Source organism: Dromaius novaehollandiae, chromosome 2 (assembly GCF_036370855.1).
Source record: "Dromaius novaehollandiae isolate bDroNov1 chromosome 2, bDroNov1.hap1, whole genome shotgun sequence".
Classification (NCBI taxonomy): domain Eukaryota; kingdom Metazoa; phylum Chordata; class Aves; order Casuariiformes; family Dromaiidae; genus Dromaius; species Dromaius novaehollandiae.
This window is the reverse complement of record NC_088099.1, coordinates 28,981,155-28,998,652: the sequence shown is the minus strand read 5'-3', so window position 1 is coordinate 28,998,652 and position 17,498 is coordinate 28,981,155. Positions and strand designations below refer to the sequence as shown.

Sequence of the window (17,498 nt, the reverse complement as noted above, 5' to 3'; positions counted from 1 at the left end):
TGCTTTTGCATAAAAATTTAGAATCACAAATGTTTAAGATTTATGTCTTAGTACAATACATTACGTATACATGTGTAGAATACATGTGAGTTCTTGTTCAATGGAATGGGGTAAAAGAGAGGGATGTTTTAACTTACATTTCTTATTTCCAGTGTTCTGAGGCTGCAGTTTCATGTTTGATTTTAATTTGATTAGAGTGTAGGCTGCCAACAAGAGGGGCGATCCTGCCTTCCTCCTCAGCCTCTCTTCCTCTGATGCAGAAGTCCACCTTCCCTGATTTTGCTTTGTGTGCGGCTATATTAGCCATAGTGTTGACAAAAGGGAAGAGGTTAGAATGTGAGGATGGGAATTCAGAGCTGGATGGTAGGAGGGACTGTCCTGACAGCTCATATCCAGAGTGTTGTGAAACCACAATCTGAATTTGTTGAGTACATCTTAGTTTACTGATATATCCACACAGAGGACAGAGACACTAAGATAATAGCACAAAATCTAAAAACATTAACTAAATTGTCATATGAGGGTGTGTGTATATGATACATATGATAAAGACCAACATTTCATATCCCTGTCAAAAGATTTTCCATTGGGCACCCTGAGAAGAGGAATGTTGTAACAGATTGCCTTTTTTCTCTGTGCACATGATTTATATGTAATAAACTGGGCCTTATGTTTTGTAATCAAGCATAACCATAGTGAAATGTTACTGTTTATTTTGAATCTTAACACTTCTATGGATGTGCACTCTCAATTTCAGACTGAGTTAACAGATGAAGTTAATGGGCATTTAAATGGTTTGTATAGCTCAGTATGGCATACGCTTACAGAGTGAAATCGAGATTATTGAAGATGGAGATCCAGAAAAGTAACCTAAGAAAGATTAAGCAAAAGGGAGATAAGTAGAGAAGACAAAACGAAAAGAAGTTTTGAAGCATGGGTTAGTTATGTGTACCGAAGTGAATTGCTCAGCAAGTTGAACTTGACAGCAGCCATTGTAAAAGGAAGCAAGTTTTTGATTTATGACTGTCCAAAGGTTATTATTTTAACATTAACTTGTAAAGCCATATGTAGATTTCAATTGACTGCCTTGTTTCGTTTCTATTACTATACTGCAAGGAAAAGCCTTTACGCAAAATGCCAAGTTGTGCTGATCAGGCAGACTGAAATGCCTTGAACAGGTAACCAAAGTAACTTGAGTAGTCCTGTTGATGTGGTATCCTACCTGAGGCAGTTAGGCATTTCACTGCTTAGTAACTTGGTAGGAGCACTGTGATAGAATGCCTATACTGATTCGGACACCCAAGATTGCTCTGGCTGCAGTGTCACCCACAAAAATGAGCTGATTTAACATCTTGCCCTCACTAACGAGGGGAGGTTCCATTTTAAAGTTCCTTCCTTCTTTTCTTCCCTTCTGTGTTCCTCGCTGCATGCTTCTAGCTTATTATTAGCTCTCATGTTTGTTGGAGTCTTCTGTGAGTCATGCTCACCTTGAGAAAAATTACTTGGGGGAGAGTGGGGTAAGAAAGGGAAAGAAGTTTTCTCTTGGGTTAATGATTTGGATTTGCTCATAGAAATGTTTGACAAATGCTAGAGTTACAACAGGAGATGTGCAAGCTTGAGAGCAGGAGATATGAGGAAAGAATTGTTGGAAGGGAGAAAATGAGAGGCTTTTTCCACTTCTGGCAGTGGAAAACAGTCAGATTGGTTTAAATGTTTGCGTACTCTCTACTCGTTGCTCTGTGTGGCACTCCACTGTCCTTGTAAGCATGCCCCAGGAGCTCAGAGCCTTTGGGCATCTGCAGTGTAAGGTTAAAGGAAAAGCACAGTCAGTTTGACACGTTTTGCAACAAGTTAACAAGTCTACCAGTTGATTTTGGTTTTGATGAAGTTGAGGAGAGAGGCAGATTGCGTTTATGTTCTTTTGGGCCTGTGTAGGGTGAAACTATCATTACTTTTTTGGCTGAGCATCTAGCTATATCAGGCCATCCTGCACTAGAGCACTCTTGTTTTGTTTTGTAACAGCAGTTTAAGACAAAAAAAAAAAACATGTTCAGCAGCAATGGTATTTATGCAGCTCCCTGCACTGACAGCTTGTTCTTCTTCTGTGCTATCCAGTGTGTTTATGCTTCCATGCTGTGAACAGGATGAAGAGCTCATCTGGCTGCCCCCCATCTCTTCTCACCTTGCCTATTTTGAGCTAAAATCTGGTTTAAACAGCTAAACTGGTAAAGCATAGGAAGTGGTCTAATTATGGGAGTAGGTGACTCCCTGGAGTTGCAGAGTTTGCTGATGTTGTTATTGCTACTGAAGAAATGCTCACAGAATCACTGACTTGGTTTGTGGATTTGAAAGGCTGGGATGTTTTTAAGCATACTTCTTGCACCCTTTTATTATGAGAAGCTATCATTAAGTGAAAGCTAAACGTATAAATCCCATTCAGTCTCTTCAGTGCATCACCTGTGTGTCACGCCCAACTTCATCTCTCTTTCAGAGATGAACTCTGCTGTTCTGTCCTGAACAAGATTAGTAGGTAACAATCTCTCTCTTTCAGCCCTGTTGACATAGCTGATGTTAATATGCTGCGTCCTCAGTCAGTTACTGTTTAGCCAGGGCCTTAAAGGTGTGATCTGACAAAATAGCAGAAGGAAACAGAAAATCACCTCCCATTCACTTCCCATTCCTTCTTCCTCCCCCCATAATAAACTCCCCCTTAAAACATCAACTTTGACAGTTTATCTTGAATGAACTGAAGATCTTAATTTTATAATGAATAGTGCATCTGTTGAACTTTATATGACTTAGTTTTGCTTTGATATTTAAGGGTCTCATCTAAAGTCCGTGGAAATGAATGGGAATATTTCTGTGAACTTTTACGGGGTTTGATTCATATCCTGTATTGTTATTTTTCATAATATATTCTGATTAGTTTTGCATTTGATTTCTGTCAAAGAAAAATCAATGACTAGGCACAATTTGTTAAGTGCTAAGAATAGTCAACTGTTTTTGTGTTATAAAACAGCTGTTCTGAGTGAAAAAGATGTTGTAAAAGGGAAAACCTTTGCAGTAGGAAAAACACTAGAGCTGTAGCCGAAGATTGCGTGTCAGTATTGCCTATGAGATGCACTTAATAGTTTAAGCAAGGTACTGGTACAGCATAAATTCTTTTCCCCATGAAATGTTGTGAGAACAGTTCCCTATAAACTATTACTTAAATAGTTTCTAGATAGAGGAAAAATGCCTGTTTGCTTTTTTGTATAACTTGGTGTCTAATATATGATATGTGCTTTTGCTGTTTACTAATTAGTAATTTTGTTGATATTTTAGAAAATCACAGGCTGGAGTCTTCATATCAGAATCACTTAATTCTGAAGGTTTTAGTAGTAAGTATGTAGTACAAGCAGCTTTTAAAGATTATTTAAAATGAGAACTTGTGACACGTATTAACACTTTCCTAGCATTCCCTCTCTGATCTACAATTTTGTGTAACCCCAAATACTAGTGTAAAAATCAGACAAAATTGAATTTCTGTTGCACTTAGCACTTACAGTAGTTTTTGAACTGTTCTAGACATCTCTCTTTATAGTGGGAAGGGATTTTTTTTGTTTTTTTGTTGTATTCCAATGTTGTAAGTTGAGATTCTTTCATTAGGTTTCTGGGAATGTGAGTTTTTCTGTTAATTGATGTGATCCTGGCTTCAAGTAGGAACTATTCCTTTCATTTTTTACAAGATTTTATGGGAACTATATTGTAAAAAGTTCGTGCATTAACTTCCACCTGTATTAACATTCAGACAACTGCTGAGAGGAGGGTGGATATACATGTCCCTCAGTCTGCAGCTCTGTAATTTATAGTATATAGTCATCTATTTACTTTGTGGCTCTGAGTAAGTTGCTTGTGTGTGTGTATGCATGCGTGTATATATATGTCTGGTTGCTGTTTTAGGTGTATATCCAGTTGCAACTAACTAATTCTAAGGAACTGTATTGTAAATCCTGAATTCTCATGTAAGATGTTCGGTAGAAGCAGTTGTAAAGCTAGTCTCCATATCAGCCAATCTTCTCTGTCTTTTTTGGAGAGATTGTTTAACTCACTTTTCAAATCCTTTTTTCTTTGTTTCCTTTTTTTCCTCAACTCCCAAAGCTTGCTTTTTTGGGAAAATTTTGAAGTGTCTTATTTAGAAAATTATCTGCTTGATGAACCTTTTATTACTGGTAAACTCTAGAGGCAAAGCTCTTCTATGTTTCATTTATTCCTTTATCTTCACTTGCCTTTCTGAAAAATTAGCACCATTTCTTTTTCCCATAGGACATTTATATAAAATGATTTAAACACTAAATTATAAAATGCCAAATGTAAGCCCTGTTTTTTCATTTTGGCTCTACACAAGCGGTTCTCTGCACTCAACAATAGTATCTCCGTTGTCCATAAGCTCCAGAAAAGAAGCCTCAACACTGCTAGCAAGTAGGAAAAGTTTTCTCCCACTTCAGAGCCTGATTCTGATTTTCAGGTCCCTTCTGTGATATTTAAAAGTAGAGAATATTCCTCTTGGTCATAAAAGCCCTCAAAGTGAATAAACATAAACTGCAACTAACATATGTTGGAAGACAGTTGTACATATTAAGTGACTGAAGTTTTAAAAATGGGAAAGAAATTTTTAATGGACAGTTTATATTTGCATAGAAACTCTTTACTCAAGGTAGCTGTTAAGTTTGATGATATTCTGCATTTGTTCTCAAGCTGTGAACTTTTGCTTGAGTAGTAATAACAAATATTTTTATTTTTCAGTTCAACTTCTTAAATTGTTTTGCATCTCTCTTCTACATTGCTTTTGTGCTGTTTGATATGAAGCTTTTGAGACAGGTGAGTTCCAAGAACATTGGTGCATCTAGGAAACTAAAGGATTGATTGAAGTTTTAGGACTTGATTTTTCACTTGCTTTTCTAAATGTATACAGTATATTCACTGTCATTTTAATATTTTCTTAAAATCCAGTTTCCATATTTCAATTCCTTTTGCACAGTTGCAGAAGCATAACACAACAATGTAAAAGAATTCTTTCCCTCCATATAAATGAGGAATTGTTTTCAAATTAATTGATTACTTCCTCACACAAATGAGTCTGGAAATTTTTCATTTCCTCATTCTTTCTTTTTATATTAGAAAATTGTTTTCTGTGTGATGTTTCTCCTGAGACACTGCTTAAGTTTATGACAACAATGAGGAGTTGAGAATAAACAAGAGGAAAAATAATTTGTAGTCGGTATTTAAAATCAGCTTTCTGTTTTTAACATATTTTAACTCAAATGCATGAAAATCAGGTGGAGGGAAAATATTTTTGTTCTAAATATAAATGAACAAAGCCACAAAAAGTGCAGCTCACGATCCTTGTTCCTCTAAAGAGATCTCCAGCAAAACAGCTATCACCCAGACATGAAGTTGCCCGTACTTTATGGTAAAAAGCAAGAGGAAAAGACATTAAAAGAAGAAGTTTTAAGTTTTTGTTTCATACTTCCTAAGGAGCATCCTTTCCTCCCAAGAAACCTAAAAAGTTGTTTTTTACTTCTAATTTCCTTTAAAAAATGGCAGTTCTGTACCGTGCTTCATACTGTCTAAAATAATTTTGTCTTAAGTTTGACATGCTGGTGGATTCTGAGCCTTTTGGAAGTAATCACCTTCATTTTCCCATACACTTTCCAAGGCTCTAGACAGTGATTATTCCTTTGTTTGAAGAGACTTAATTTCTCTTGCTTTAGAGACTGTTAAGCTCCTTGTGTAATTCTGTTGTCACTGTTGGTATGTGTGTACCTTTACCCTTCATTGAACTTTGTAGAAACTAGAAAACCAGATTCACAGAATTTTTAGGCATCTAACTCCTATTTAGCCCTTGTCAGCCCATAGCAAAGAATGGGAACTAGAGCAGCTATCCTTATCGTATGCTATTGCTAGTTTTGGTAGGCTGGTCTGCTTTTGTCATACTGTAACCACTTACAGCATTATTGAAATGCACAAAATTTTAAATGATGATAGGTTTATCACAGCTGTGTTAATTTTCTTTTCTTTTTTTTTTTTTTTTTCCCTTTTTTCTTTTAAGAGCTTGGCCACTTTGCTGATAACTTCACAGATCCTTAATCAGTTTGCAGAAGCCTTCCTTCCTTACTGGCTACAAAAGAGGCATAAGAAGAGGATGAAGAAAAAAATGTATTCTCAGAAAACAGATACGGGCCTTTCATTAGTTGAGCAAGTCAACTTGGAAAAAGAAATGGGCACTTATTTTGTATGTTGCATATGTGTTATTACAGTAGAGATTGTTAGATTATAGGCTGCCGAAAAGTAGCCTCAGGTTAATTCTAGGTAACTGCAGTGTGGTGCTTTAGAGTAGAAAAAACTTATTTTATTTTTGAAGGGAATTTGAATATATGATGAGAATGCTTTTGGTTTTGGGCAGTAGTCATGATACGCTCTTTAGAAACAATGAGCAGAACACAATAAGGAGTTGTTTGCTCCTCATTATGAAGTATGATACCAATTTTTGCTTCTGAAATATTTCATCACTTCTGTCCTTTCTTTGGCGTAAGCTACTCTTCTGGAGCCCCCTTCTAGTGCCAAAATTATCTCTTGCAAGTGAAAGTGCAAGTGCAAGCCTCATGTCTTCTCTTATGGGTGGGACCTTGTGATTCGTTACTTCGTAATTAAATTTCTTTGTTACATCTCCCAAATGCCAACTGTGGCACTTGCCAGGCTCAGAAAGGTAGAGAGGTTTAAGAGTTTCCTTTCCATAATATATGAACATTTACAGACTTCTGTGAAACAAAATATATTCTGTTTTACTAAAAGGTATATGCTAGTCAGGACACTATTAAAATTAGAAACTTATATCAGTAATAGCACTACCTGCATTTCTCAAAAATCGTCTAGCTTTTTTAATCTTTATTTCTCCTGGAGGCAGAGACCATAGTTCTTCAAACATTTTTTGTTGTGGCAGTGCTAGTTTAGACACTTTCTTTCTTTGAACTCTTACTCCTATGCTTGCACTGCCTTTTGTTTGTGCTAAACACTATTGATGCAGGGGTTCAGTGAATCAGATCAGGGAACTAATCCAACTGAAAAGTAACTGCAGAAATAAGCCAGCTGTTTCTAACAAGTGGATGAGAATGATGTAAGGAAAAGGAATGGGGACTGCTTATAATTGTATTATAGTTGAGGAGGATGGGAGGAAGTATTTGTCACTGTGCCCTCAGTTACTGTATGTCTGTAATAGATGCATGCCTGACATGTTCCAGTATGCTTGTAACAGTCTATCATCATTAATTATCATTTTTCTGCCAATTATTTTTTTAAATTATTTTTAGTCCTAATAGTAAGAGTAAGACAAAGAATGAAAGGAAGGTTTTTAAACAGAAATGTTCCTGCATGCTTGTTCTATCCAAAGACTTAGGGTCCCCGGTTGTGATTGTCACTCTGTCTCAGCAGTTTCTGCTTTTGTGTCTCCCTTTAGCATGGGTGTAGAGAATACTTATTCCCTGCTTAAATTTGACTTTCTGGCTCAGTCCCACAGATATTTGTGCTGTCACAACTGAGGCTGCAGTTCTGGGGCAGCCTGAACTGCTGTGTTTGCTGTCTTCTGCAGTTTGGTCCTGATGGTCCCAGCTATGTTTCTGGCCCTCTCTTGTGCTAGACCTGGCAGTCATCTGTTGTCTTAGTGAAGATTAAGAAATCTAACATTTAAAAAAATGAATAGTTTTCTGGGCTGTAGTTGATACGGGCATGAGCCAGTGCAGCCTAAATAAGTATTTGTCTGTTTTCTGGCTTGGCAACTTATTTCCAGCTTCATCACTCTTCTGCTGTTAGTATTGCTTGTACAGCTATATGGTGCACTGGATCAGGAAACTGGGAATGAACAGCTGAACCTAAACCAGCATTATACCTGAAAGGAGTATGTGTGTAACATAAGCTCTTGAGTCTCCAAGAGACAAGGAATGAGTCACCTGACATGGGGAAGAAGGGACTACTTCTGATTTAGTTTGTTTCTTTGCAGTGATGGTAACTTCATGTTATCAGTGGAACTGCAGCCTGATAGTGTGTGGCACTCTTGTGTGGGGCTGGAAATAGGAATGATAGAAGAGACAAACTCTTTAAGCCAGTATTATTGCTTGAAGCTCTTGCTTCTGGAAACTACTGACTAGGCATTCATCCCCTTCCTGGTTGCATTCCGGAAAACCCCCTACGAGTTAACTCACAGCGAACCTGGCAGCATCAAACTGAGACAGTCTTGCCTTTGTTGTTTTTAAGACTTAGCAGCTAGAAGTTTAGTTTCCTCCTTGTCGTGGTCCACAAAATTGTAGGACATAATTACATTGCCCTGTTAACACTGATAATTTCTCTCAGAAAACATATTTCTCAGTAAATTATCATCCCTCTACCCTCTACTTACTGTTTTGAATTTTGTTTTGGGTTTTTGTGTGTTTTTATTGTGTTTAACTGACTGTGTGGAATTCATTCATTCCTTTTCTATAGAAGTTGACAAAATAGACGTCATTGTATACGTTAAGGCCATGCTGACTGACTGACTTGCTTGTTCAGGTGCTGCAAGCATAGTCATAAGAGTTTTAATGCTGCGATTTATACTTTCATAGAATAGGAATTATATGTTAATAGTTTGCCTTTTATGTAAAAGGTAAAAGGTAGTGAATAGCACAGTCTGAAATTTGTTTTTAACATCGTATCAGAATCCTCTCTTCCTGCATAAAGTGCCATGAGATGGGAAGATGAAAAAGAAATACTACCTTTGCAGCTGAAAAATTGTACAAATATTAATACTTTTATTCTTCTGAGGGTGTTGGTATTTCTTACATTTTATACAGAAGGAAATAGATTTAGAGACAAAGAGCACGTCTGTATCTCACCATGGAGAACACAGCAGAAATCTCCAAGTTATTGTCTATCTGAGCTGGCGAATCAGCACAGTCCAGCACTGTGCCATGTATAATGGCACTGTGCCACATGCCAAATATACCAGCACACGTCCAAAAGCTATGTATTGGCATTTGGCATTGATTGTAACTGACCTAATAAGCGCTACCTCTTAGACCCTAGCTGACTTCTGATTCTGAGCTGGTGTATACAAAGTGAGTGCGGTGTCTTTGGGTCACGTTGCCTCATGCTTCTTGTGCAGAGCCAGATCAAATGTATCTGCACCTGTTGTATAGCCATGCTCCGAATAGCTTTTTGAGGGGACACAACAGGTCGATAGTAGAGTTATGACTTGGCCTTGGAAGCATCCACTTCTAGACTCAGTTTCAGTTCAAGGTATTGTGTATTCAAGGCCTTAATTTTATTTTTAATCCATGGAGTTTAATTGTTCTGTGCTTGTGAATGGACAGTATAAAACTGCAGTTTTGTTCTCAAGCAGTGAGCTGTCAGCAGGCAATAGTATTTCTAGGATTACATCTGTCACAAGGGGGAGGCATTTGACTATGTTTAGTAACTAATATTTGCAGGCATCTTGACAGAATTCTGTATTTTAGTCTCTTCGCTTTCCTTTTTCTTTTCCTTCCTTCACTTACTCTTCAGCATTTAGGGTTTTTTTTTTTTTTAGATTTGTCTTTTTTCTACCCCACTTCTCAAATGTCTCTAGGCCTTAATCCTGCTTAAGATGTGAAAACTTCATCCTGTAGTTGTCTTTTTTTTAATTATTTTTTTATTGCTGCTTCTCTCCTAGTTCATTTTCTGCCTGAATTTCTTTTATTTTGTTTCCTTCTTTCCATAATTTGTTATATGCTGCTCTCACATTGGAAGAAGGAAAGAACAGGAGGTTGATAATAGCATAGTTTGAATTTTGTTCTTAACATTGTATCAGACTCCTCTTTTCATGCATAAAATGCCACAAATTGAATAGGGGAAAGGTAAATATTCCTGTTCTTTGTATGCTCTGCTGCATTGAGAGTCACAGTATGTACTGGGCAAGGAAATGAAAAGAAATTAAGTGGGAGGAAGTAGTAGGAATAGCCTGTGGTTTCCAGAAGGAGGAGCAGAAAGGGAAGCTTTGCTCCCTGCTTGCAGCGCATGTCTGAGAAAGTGACAGCAGGGACAAATATATGACTGCCGCTCCAGTGAATGATGCTGCATAAATGTCCTTAAGGAAGATCTAACTAAAATTCAGAGTTCATACAAAACATTTCTGTGGAAAAATCTAAATGGTTTTAAAGGTTGAGTAGCTTCTCAAGGTCTAGCCTGCAGATCAGTTTATCAGACCAAATTATGTGATTTGAAAGTGAGCCTGACTGTAGAATGCAGCTAATGACAGCTCCCAACTTTTGTGTGTTGATTTTTGAGCTTGCAGGCTTCTACTGCCTCTGTTTGCTGAAGAAAGAGCACTCGATGCTAGAGGTGGCAGACAGGTTAACAGAAAGAATCAGAAAGAAGTTAGTTTAAAAAAAAAAATCCCAAACCAATCTTACGTAGTTCCTGTAATAACCTTCATTAAAATCAAGTCTTTATTTTTAATATTTCATTTTGAGAGAGAGGGAAAATGTGTGGGTCTAGGGGAACACAAAATAGCTAGATCCCAGTTTAACTCGTTGATGGTATTTCACCAGCTAGAAAAACATCTACAGTTCCTTTGTTCAACAAACACCTTTACTTTAAAAATGAGTTTTGTTCATTACTTTTGTAAGTAATTGCAGCAATCAGGGAGAACTATTATTAATACTATAAAACAAGTACATAAATGTGTCTTATGACGTACATGTGTATACTTAGCAGTTAAGTACCCACATTTTTGGTTCAAAGATCGGGTGATAGATGCTTTGCAGATTTGCCAAAAAAGCGAGTTTGTTGGCATTCATTATTCTTTTTAGATGTCAGTGCTGCATCCCGTCATTCCAGCTTTCAAGTGGGCAACTAATTCTGATCTACCGTTCTGAAATAATCAAGCAGAAATAACAGAAAAGAGTCGCCTATCTACCAATCTACCATTCTGGTTAGGTCTTTCATGGGCACTCTGAAATATTAGGGCTTTTCTCATCACGCTGCTATTATGAGATTGTTCTGCCAGTTTAAATCTGTGATGCTGTTTTCCTGTCCAGCAGTGTTCCTTCAATAACTGTTTCACTGAGTAGATGAATCTGTTTGTACAGTTACTTCATATAATAAGGACAAGTAGTGTGAATATTGCAGAAAGTGCATTAGACATAAGGAAAAACCCTGCCCTCCATTTTCTAAGAGGTTTAGGATAATTAAATAATTCCAAATTAACCAGAGGTAGTATCTTTTGTTTTCTGCCACCAGTCCAGAGGAAGCTTGCATATGACCGTATTCTTTATTCTACTTTTCTTCATATGTTTTTGATGTGGGTAAAAGGTGTTCTTATTTTTGCTCTGTTTTTCAGGGTACTTTTGATGATTACTTGGAGTTGTTCTTACAGTTTGGCTATGTGAGTCTTTTCTCGTGCGTTTACCCATTGGCAGCTGTCTTTGCAGTGCTCAACAACGTCACAGAGATATATTCTGATGCCTTAAAAATGTGTAGAGTTTACAAGCGTCCATTTGCAGAACCCACAGCAAGTATAGGTGTTTGGCAGGTAAACTTTTTTTTTTGATCTTTGTTTTTTTTATTCATTTGTTTTAAGTCAGGATTCACCAAATAGGTTTAGGCTGTTAGTTTGACCCATCAGCGTCTGTTAAACTTTGTTAGGTCTGTTGTCCATCTTTCTTCTTCAGTGCCTTAGAATACTATCCAACTGTGGTGATTTTCATAGACTTTTCAACCATGTGCCGTTTTCATTTGTCTTTGAAAAAGAAAACAAATCCTTCCTTTAGTTCCTGTATATGTATTTTTGGTACTCCTGTTGCAATTGCAAGAAGACAAAGCTGCCACATGCTACCAGGTGCTCTTTACAGCCTACATATTTTGAAGATGGTAAGCTGTATGTAGTCTCAGAAGCATGGAGCTCTGCAGGGGTTTAAAAAATTGAACATAGATAGGTAAGTACTTGGATACCTAATCTATGCTGAGCTATGTGCTCTTTTGTTGTTAAGCTAGCTAACTTTAATCTAATAATTTAAATCTAATTTTAATCTGTGAGCAGGAGCTATACTTTTGACTGCATTATAGACACACCTGGAAGATATAGTCTTTCTAAATAATTTCATGCTAGTAGTGCTGAGTTAAGGATTTCTTATACCCGGTTGTTTGCCCCGGTAATCATGCTACCACTGACTAGTTTGGGGCCCACTGATTAGATTGCATCAGTGAACTGAATCAGACTAAAAATAACCCTGCAAAACCTTTCAAGACCAAAGATGTTTCTAACAAGAAGAAAGGATATTAATTCGTATCCAGAGACTTTAGTGTCCTGCAACAGCAGTGGCCTGATTATGAATGTGAAGTAGGTTGGAGGAGGCATCTAGGGGATGATCCATGTTCTAGTTCTGTTTAGCAACACTTCCAATGATATATAATGGAGACAAAGGGCACAATAAGTTTTCCTTAATTTGGAGATGTAAATGCTGGTAGCAAATGAAACAACTGGAAAATAACAAAGGTGAAATCAGGAAACGTCAAATGAAACGTATTGTAAAAAACGCAAGCTAATTATTCTTAAAATGTGTAAATAAAAGCCTAATTGTGTTTTAACATCTTATGCATTTTGTCAGTCCAAATCTATGCTGTCAACATCTCGATGACATAGCTCTGTTGACCAGAGGTGTGATCACTGGTTTGATGAGGCTGTGGTTGTAGAGTCCCAAGCATAGCTGCAGGTACATGAGCAGCATTTAGTTTTGCTGGTATAGCTTTTTTCAATCTAGAAAGCACGCTGAAAAAATTACAGTGCCTCACAATCTCGATCTTTGTTTTCTTTGTAGTGTAGATTTTTAACTAATAGTAGAGATGCATTTGCTTTGTAAATAAAAATGACATAAAGTTTTAGTTTTTTTTATGTGGGTAGCAAGAGTTAGGACACTGGCTAAATGATTTCTGTTAAAGGGATATGGGAGTTATTTTATCAGGTGAGCTGAGTCAGCACTTTGTTGTGAGGGCAAAAGTTGCTTCTGCTAATTCATTGTGATAATCGGTACATTTTAATGTCAGTCCTTCTTATTTGAGAGAGGTCCTTGGAACAGGTAACCATTTATATTGCAAAAGTAATTGTCATACTGCAGTAATATTTTTCAGGAATTTTGTGTGGGTTCTGTAGACAAGAGCATCTCAGAGTTTTATGACCTGATAAAAAAGCAATCCAACATAGGCGACTTTTACTGTTAAAAACTAGATAATGCTTTTGCACTAGCCAGTTAAATACCTCACTGAGCTCTTCAGGAAAGTGCTTGATTAGTACAAACATATGCATGCACTGAAATGTAACTTATTCTTCCAAACAAATTCCAGCTTGTATAACTGTGATTTAAGAAACATATTCTGAGCCATCCGTGCATCTTCCTATTAATATTCAGCCCACACCTCCAAAAATGCGATGCTGGAACTAATGCTGGGGCTGTTAGTTCCTTTGGGAGTTTTGCCTTTTGTACTTTATCTTGAAAGAAACTTTTGTTCAAGAGTACAGCTGTAGATGAGTGAACAACCTTTTATGTCTTCAGATTGAGTCATGAAGATCCTAGGATAAAATTGCTTTCTTGCCTGCTTTTTTCCTTTGGATTATTCCTGATTTTTTTCAGGAAGTGATTTGACATTACCCGTGTCTAGTATGTTAATGGTCTCTAAATAACTTCTGAAGGCCTTTACATACTATGGAACTGTGAAAGAATACTGTTCAACTTCTTCACAGTGTGTATAGGCACACATACATGCACATGTGCGTGCATCCCCCCCTCCCCCAAATTAGAGGAAGAACTCAGGGTTGCCAAGGTGGGCTTTGTGGGTTTTGTAAAACTTGTTTTGATCTTGTCCTTGCTGATTCTTAAGGTTGACAGAGTCTGGGCAGATTATCGAAACATGTCCTATGTTATAGAAGTCAAAGGATTAAAGAAAGGAAGAAGTTAAAATAATGGGCCTCCTGAGGATTTGAAGAACTGAGAGGGGTTTTCCAGAGCAATCTGGGGACTGGTAAATTAGAGATAATGATCATAACTATACTCTAATTTTGCTTAATTTCAGCTGGCTTTTGAAACTATGAGTGTCATATCAGTAGTTACTAACTGCATACTAATTGGAATGTCTCCACAAGTGAATGCCCTTTTCCCAGACTCAAAAATGGACCTCATTTTGACTGTGGCACTGGTAGAGGTAAGTCTGACTTCAAATACTACATATATTTTAGTAGCAAATAATATTTACAACAGTTGAAATGATACCAGGCAGTACATTTGTTTTCTTCCATTAAAAAGAAATGAAAATTTCACTGTCAGAGTGTTTCAGTCTTGCTTTTTAATCTGTTTTATGTGTTCTCATGTAGTGTGAGCTGGCAACTGTTGTTACCATACTTTTTTATACATTCCCAAAATACTGTCTATTTATTGTTTCATGTATTTTGAGAAGAATTTAATATGTGAACTGGATGTTTTTCTATTTAGTCTGTGACCCTAGTATATCTATAAGGACCCTTTTACATCAACCTTATAGTTGTTTCCTGTAAGGCTTGTCAAAAACAGGTGTACGGTGAGAGATAATTGGTCTCTTTTGAAAGTAGAAACTATGTGGTCAGCTTCAAAGCCTTCAAGATGCATTTCTAGAAATTGCCAGCAGAACTATGAAATGCTAGAACTTATTTAGATGTATGTTTAGTAATTGATGTAAATGCAGTGTTAATGAAGTCTGTGTATGATGTGTATACACACTAGTAGTTGTAACAGCATTTGAATTTCATCTTTTCTTAACTCTATACAGTAAAGACTTCTGACTGTCATTCCTTTCAGACTGGGAGGGACGACTGTGGGCGACTTATTCTGTGTAATAACCGAAATCAGAGGACTTTGTCCTTAGGTATCTTTCTTCTGGAACTTTCTTGTATTGCATTGCCTTGACTTTAAACGTTAAGCTTGTTGTTTAGCTTTTAGGAATTGAATTACTTTTCTGTGACAAAATCTGTCTTGTCTATGTGTAGTTTCTGAATTGCCTTACAGAGGTCTGTCTAACGGGAGCACATACATATCTTTTTGTTGTAGGTGTTACAAGGCTATGCAATGAATTATGAGCTTGCTTTGAATTTTACTTTCCAAGCTCTAAGGTTTGCAGAGTTAACTCTGAAAATATGAATCAAGTGTCAACTGGTTTACTGAAGTTCAAGTCTTCAGACAATCTGATGTATTTGTATATCAGTCATGTGTGAACATTGGCATTAAACTGAATGAGGTACTTTACTATAAAACTAATTCGGGTAATTTAAATGTAATGTTTTAATTAGTTCATTGGTGGACAACATATCCAGAGAAATCTTGGTATGAAAGCTATATGACTAGATGTAAGTGGAGTTTTGTTTTAATATCAAGCAGGCTCTCTAGCTTGTGGGTAGGCCTCTGGCTCTTGGTAGTCCATAGGAGAATACCAATATTTTTCTCTCCAAATTTAAGTCCTGCTTATATGCACTCCTTTAGAGGATAGGGCTTGCAGCATGGTGATTAGGTAGCTCTGGGAATTCCTTTTTAGTATCATATTTCAAACAAATTATCTATAAAACTTATGGAATGGGGGAGAAAAAAGAAAGGAATAAATGAAGAGAAGAAAATTTGAAGAGAAAAGCTAAATTAGTACTGAGGGGAGGAAAGACAAGAATGTTGTCTTATATATCTAGAGGCAATCTTGGAGAAGACCACCAATCTAGAAATGAGCACATTGTATGAAGGGACAGATGGAGGCTGATGCTGAATGAGACAGTGCAAAGAGGGGGAAGTGCTGTTTCCTGAGGGAAAACAGCCATTTGTTTAAAGAGAAGTCAAGTTTCCTCTTATTTTTCTCTTCAGTAAAAAGAAAAGATTTTTTATTTTAAAGAATAGTTTTAATAAGTATCATGGCAATCTTTTAAATATGCTCTTTTTAATTTTGTTATTGTTTTATGTTATTACAAACTATTTATTACTCTTTTATGTTGTTACAAGCTATTTATTTTCTGAAAAGATGACAAACCCCATAAAAATCTTGTAATGCCATTTAGGGATGCACTTTTCAGCATTGTAAGTCATGTGATTTTTGGAATGTTGTGGGTTATAAGCAATTCCAAAACTGTTAAGTATGAAAGTTAAAGCTTTCCCAGTTGCCTGATGGACAGTCTTTCAGTATATTTTAAAACTTACAGTATTTAACAACTTCACAGCTTTAGGATTTTTTTTTTTTTTTTGAGAGTCAGAAAATAGTATAGCACATACAATTTTGCAGTAAGTTTGTGACACGAGTTATGAAATGCATAGAGTTTTTGGAGTCCAGAAGAGTTTCCCAAGTGAAACAAATTTTATATATGTACTTTTTTATATATTTTTTTAATATATATAAATATTATTTCTAAAAATGAACACAAGCATGATTTTCACTTCTATTGAAGACAGTTTCCATTGTGTTGGCAATTAAACATGTTCTTAGTTACAGAAATGAAATATTTTTTATTGGTAGTCATGCTGTACATCTTTTCAGGTTAAAACACTCCTTAGGAAAGTCAGAAAGAAGGGAGGAGGACTAGATGCTGTGGTCCTATTATCAGTCTCAGCAGCAGCATGTATTTATGCCAGGTGAAAGATATGGGGCTATTTTTGTCTCTGCTTCCTGAGTATTCATTTCTACTTTATCCCTTATACTCCCACTATCTTCTGTCTGGTGCATAATGAATCAGATTAGTCAAATGATATGGGAGAAGTTGTCTGATCCAGTTCACCAGTTCACCAAGGGAGCAAGGCTGAAACAACTGTGTGCAGAAGACAGAATTGCCCTTTTTGTTAGTGCTGTGGGTTTGTGCTGGGTTCAACTAATGGGACTTCAGCACCACTGACATCCTCTAGATGAAATGATGCTTATGGGAGAAAGATCCCTAAACTAGGTGATGAGTGCAAATCTTATATATTGTCAGTATTCCCATATACCTTTACTGTCTTTATTAATGATTAAAGCTGTTCATTTCAGTAGTAAAAAAGGAATTGATGAATAGAATACGTTACACTGAACCTCTAGCATGAACCTGGTGCCTGTAAATACATCAGTGTCTAGGTAGAAGAGCATTCTGTTCATAGGGAGTGTGTTGGTGGCCTGGGGTGTTGAAACAAAGGCATTTGAGATCATCTCGTAGAGATTCTGCACAGAAATACATGATTGATATAGGTGAACTGTATTTTACTTTTGGATATCTGCTGCAGATGGGATGAGAATTTTATGGTGTGTTAAGCTATACTGACAACAGTTTGGTAGGCTGTGTGAAAAAGTTAAGGAATGCAAGAATTTTTTTTTTTTTTTTTGGTAGGTTACATATTGCTTTCACATGTTCAGCTGGTGGGACAGATACCCTACTTGAAACTTAACAGTCACTAAATATTTTTAGAAGGTTGTATCTAGTAGTTTGGTTT

At 36.7% G+C, this 17,498-nt stretch overlaps 1 protein-coding gene across 10 annotated transcripts in view; it reads left to right on the top strand.

Annotated features, from left to right (window-relative positions):
* The window catches only part of ANO10 (anoctamin 10), a 148,014-nt gene that overhangs the window by 12,368 nt on the left and 118,148 nt on the right, over window positions 1-17,498 (top strand). For 9 of the 10 annotated variants that reach the window (XR_010387601.1, XR_010387600.1, XM_064506121.1 and 6 more), the window contains 5 exons: window positions 3,325-3,380; window positions 4,786-4,860; window positions 6,092-6,274; window positions 11,387-11,578; window positions 14,113-14,241. Coding sequence is in view for 8 of the 10 variants with exons in the window: in XM_064506121.1 (XP_064362191.1) it covers window positions 3,325-3,380; window positions 4,786-4,860; window positions 6,092-6,274; window positions 11,387-11,578; window positions 14,113-14,241 (635 nt within the window). In the remaining 2 variants the exon portion in view is untranslated. Of the gene's footprint in view, window positions 1-3,324; window positions 3,381-4,785; window positions 4,861-6,091; window positions 6,275-11,386; window positions 11,579-14,112; window positions 14,242-15,119; window positions 15,249-17,498 lie in introns of those variants that run through there. The other variant, XM_064506120.1, reaches the window with a different exon arrangement.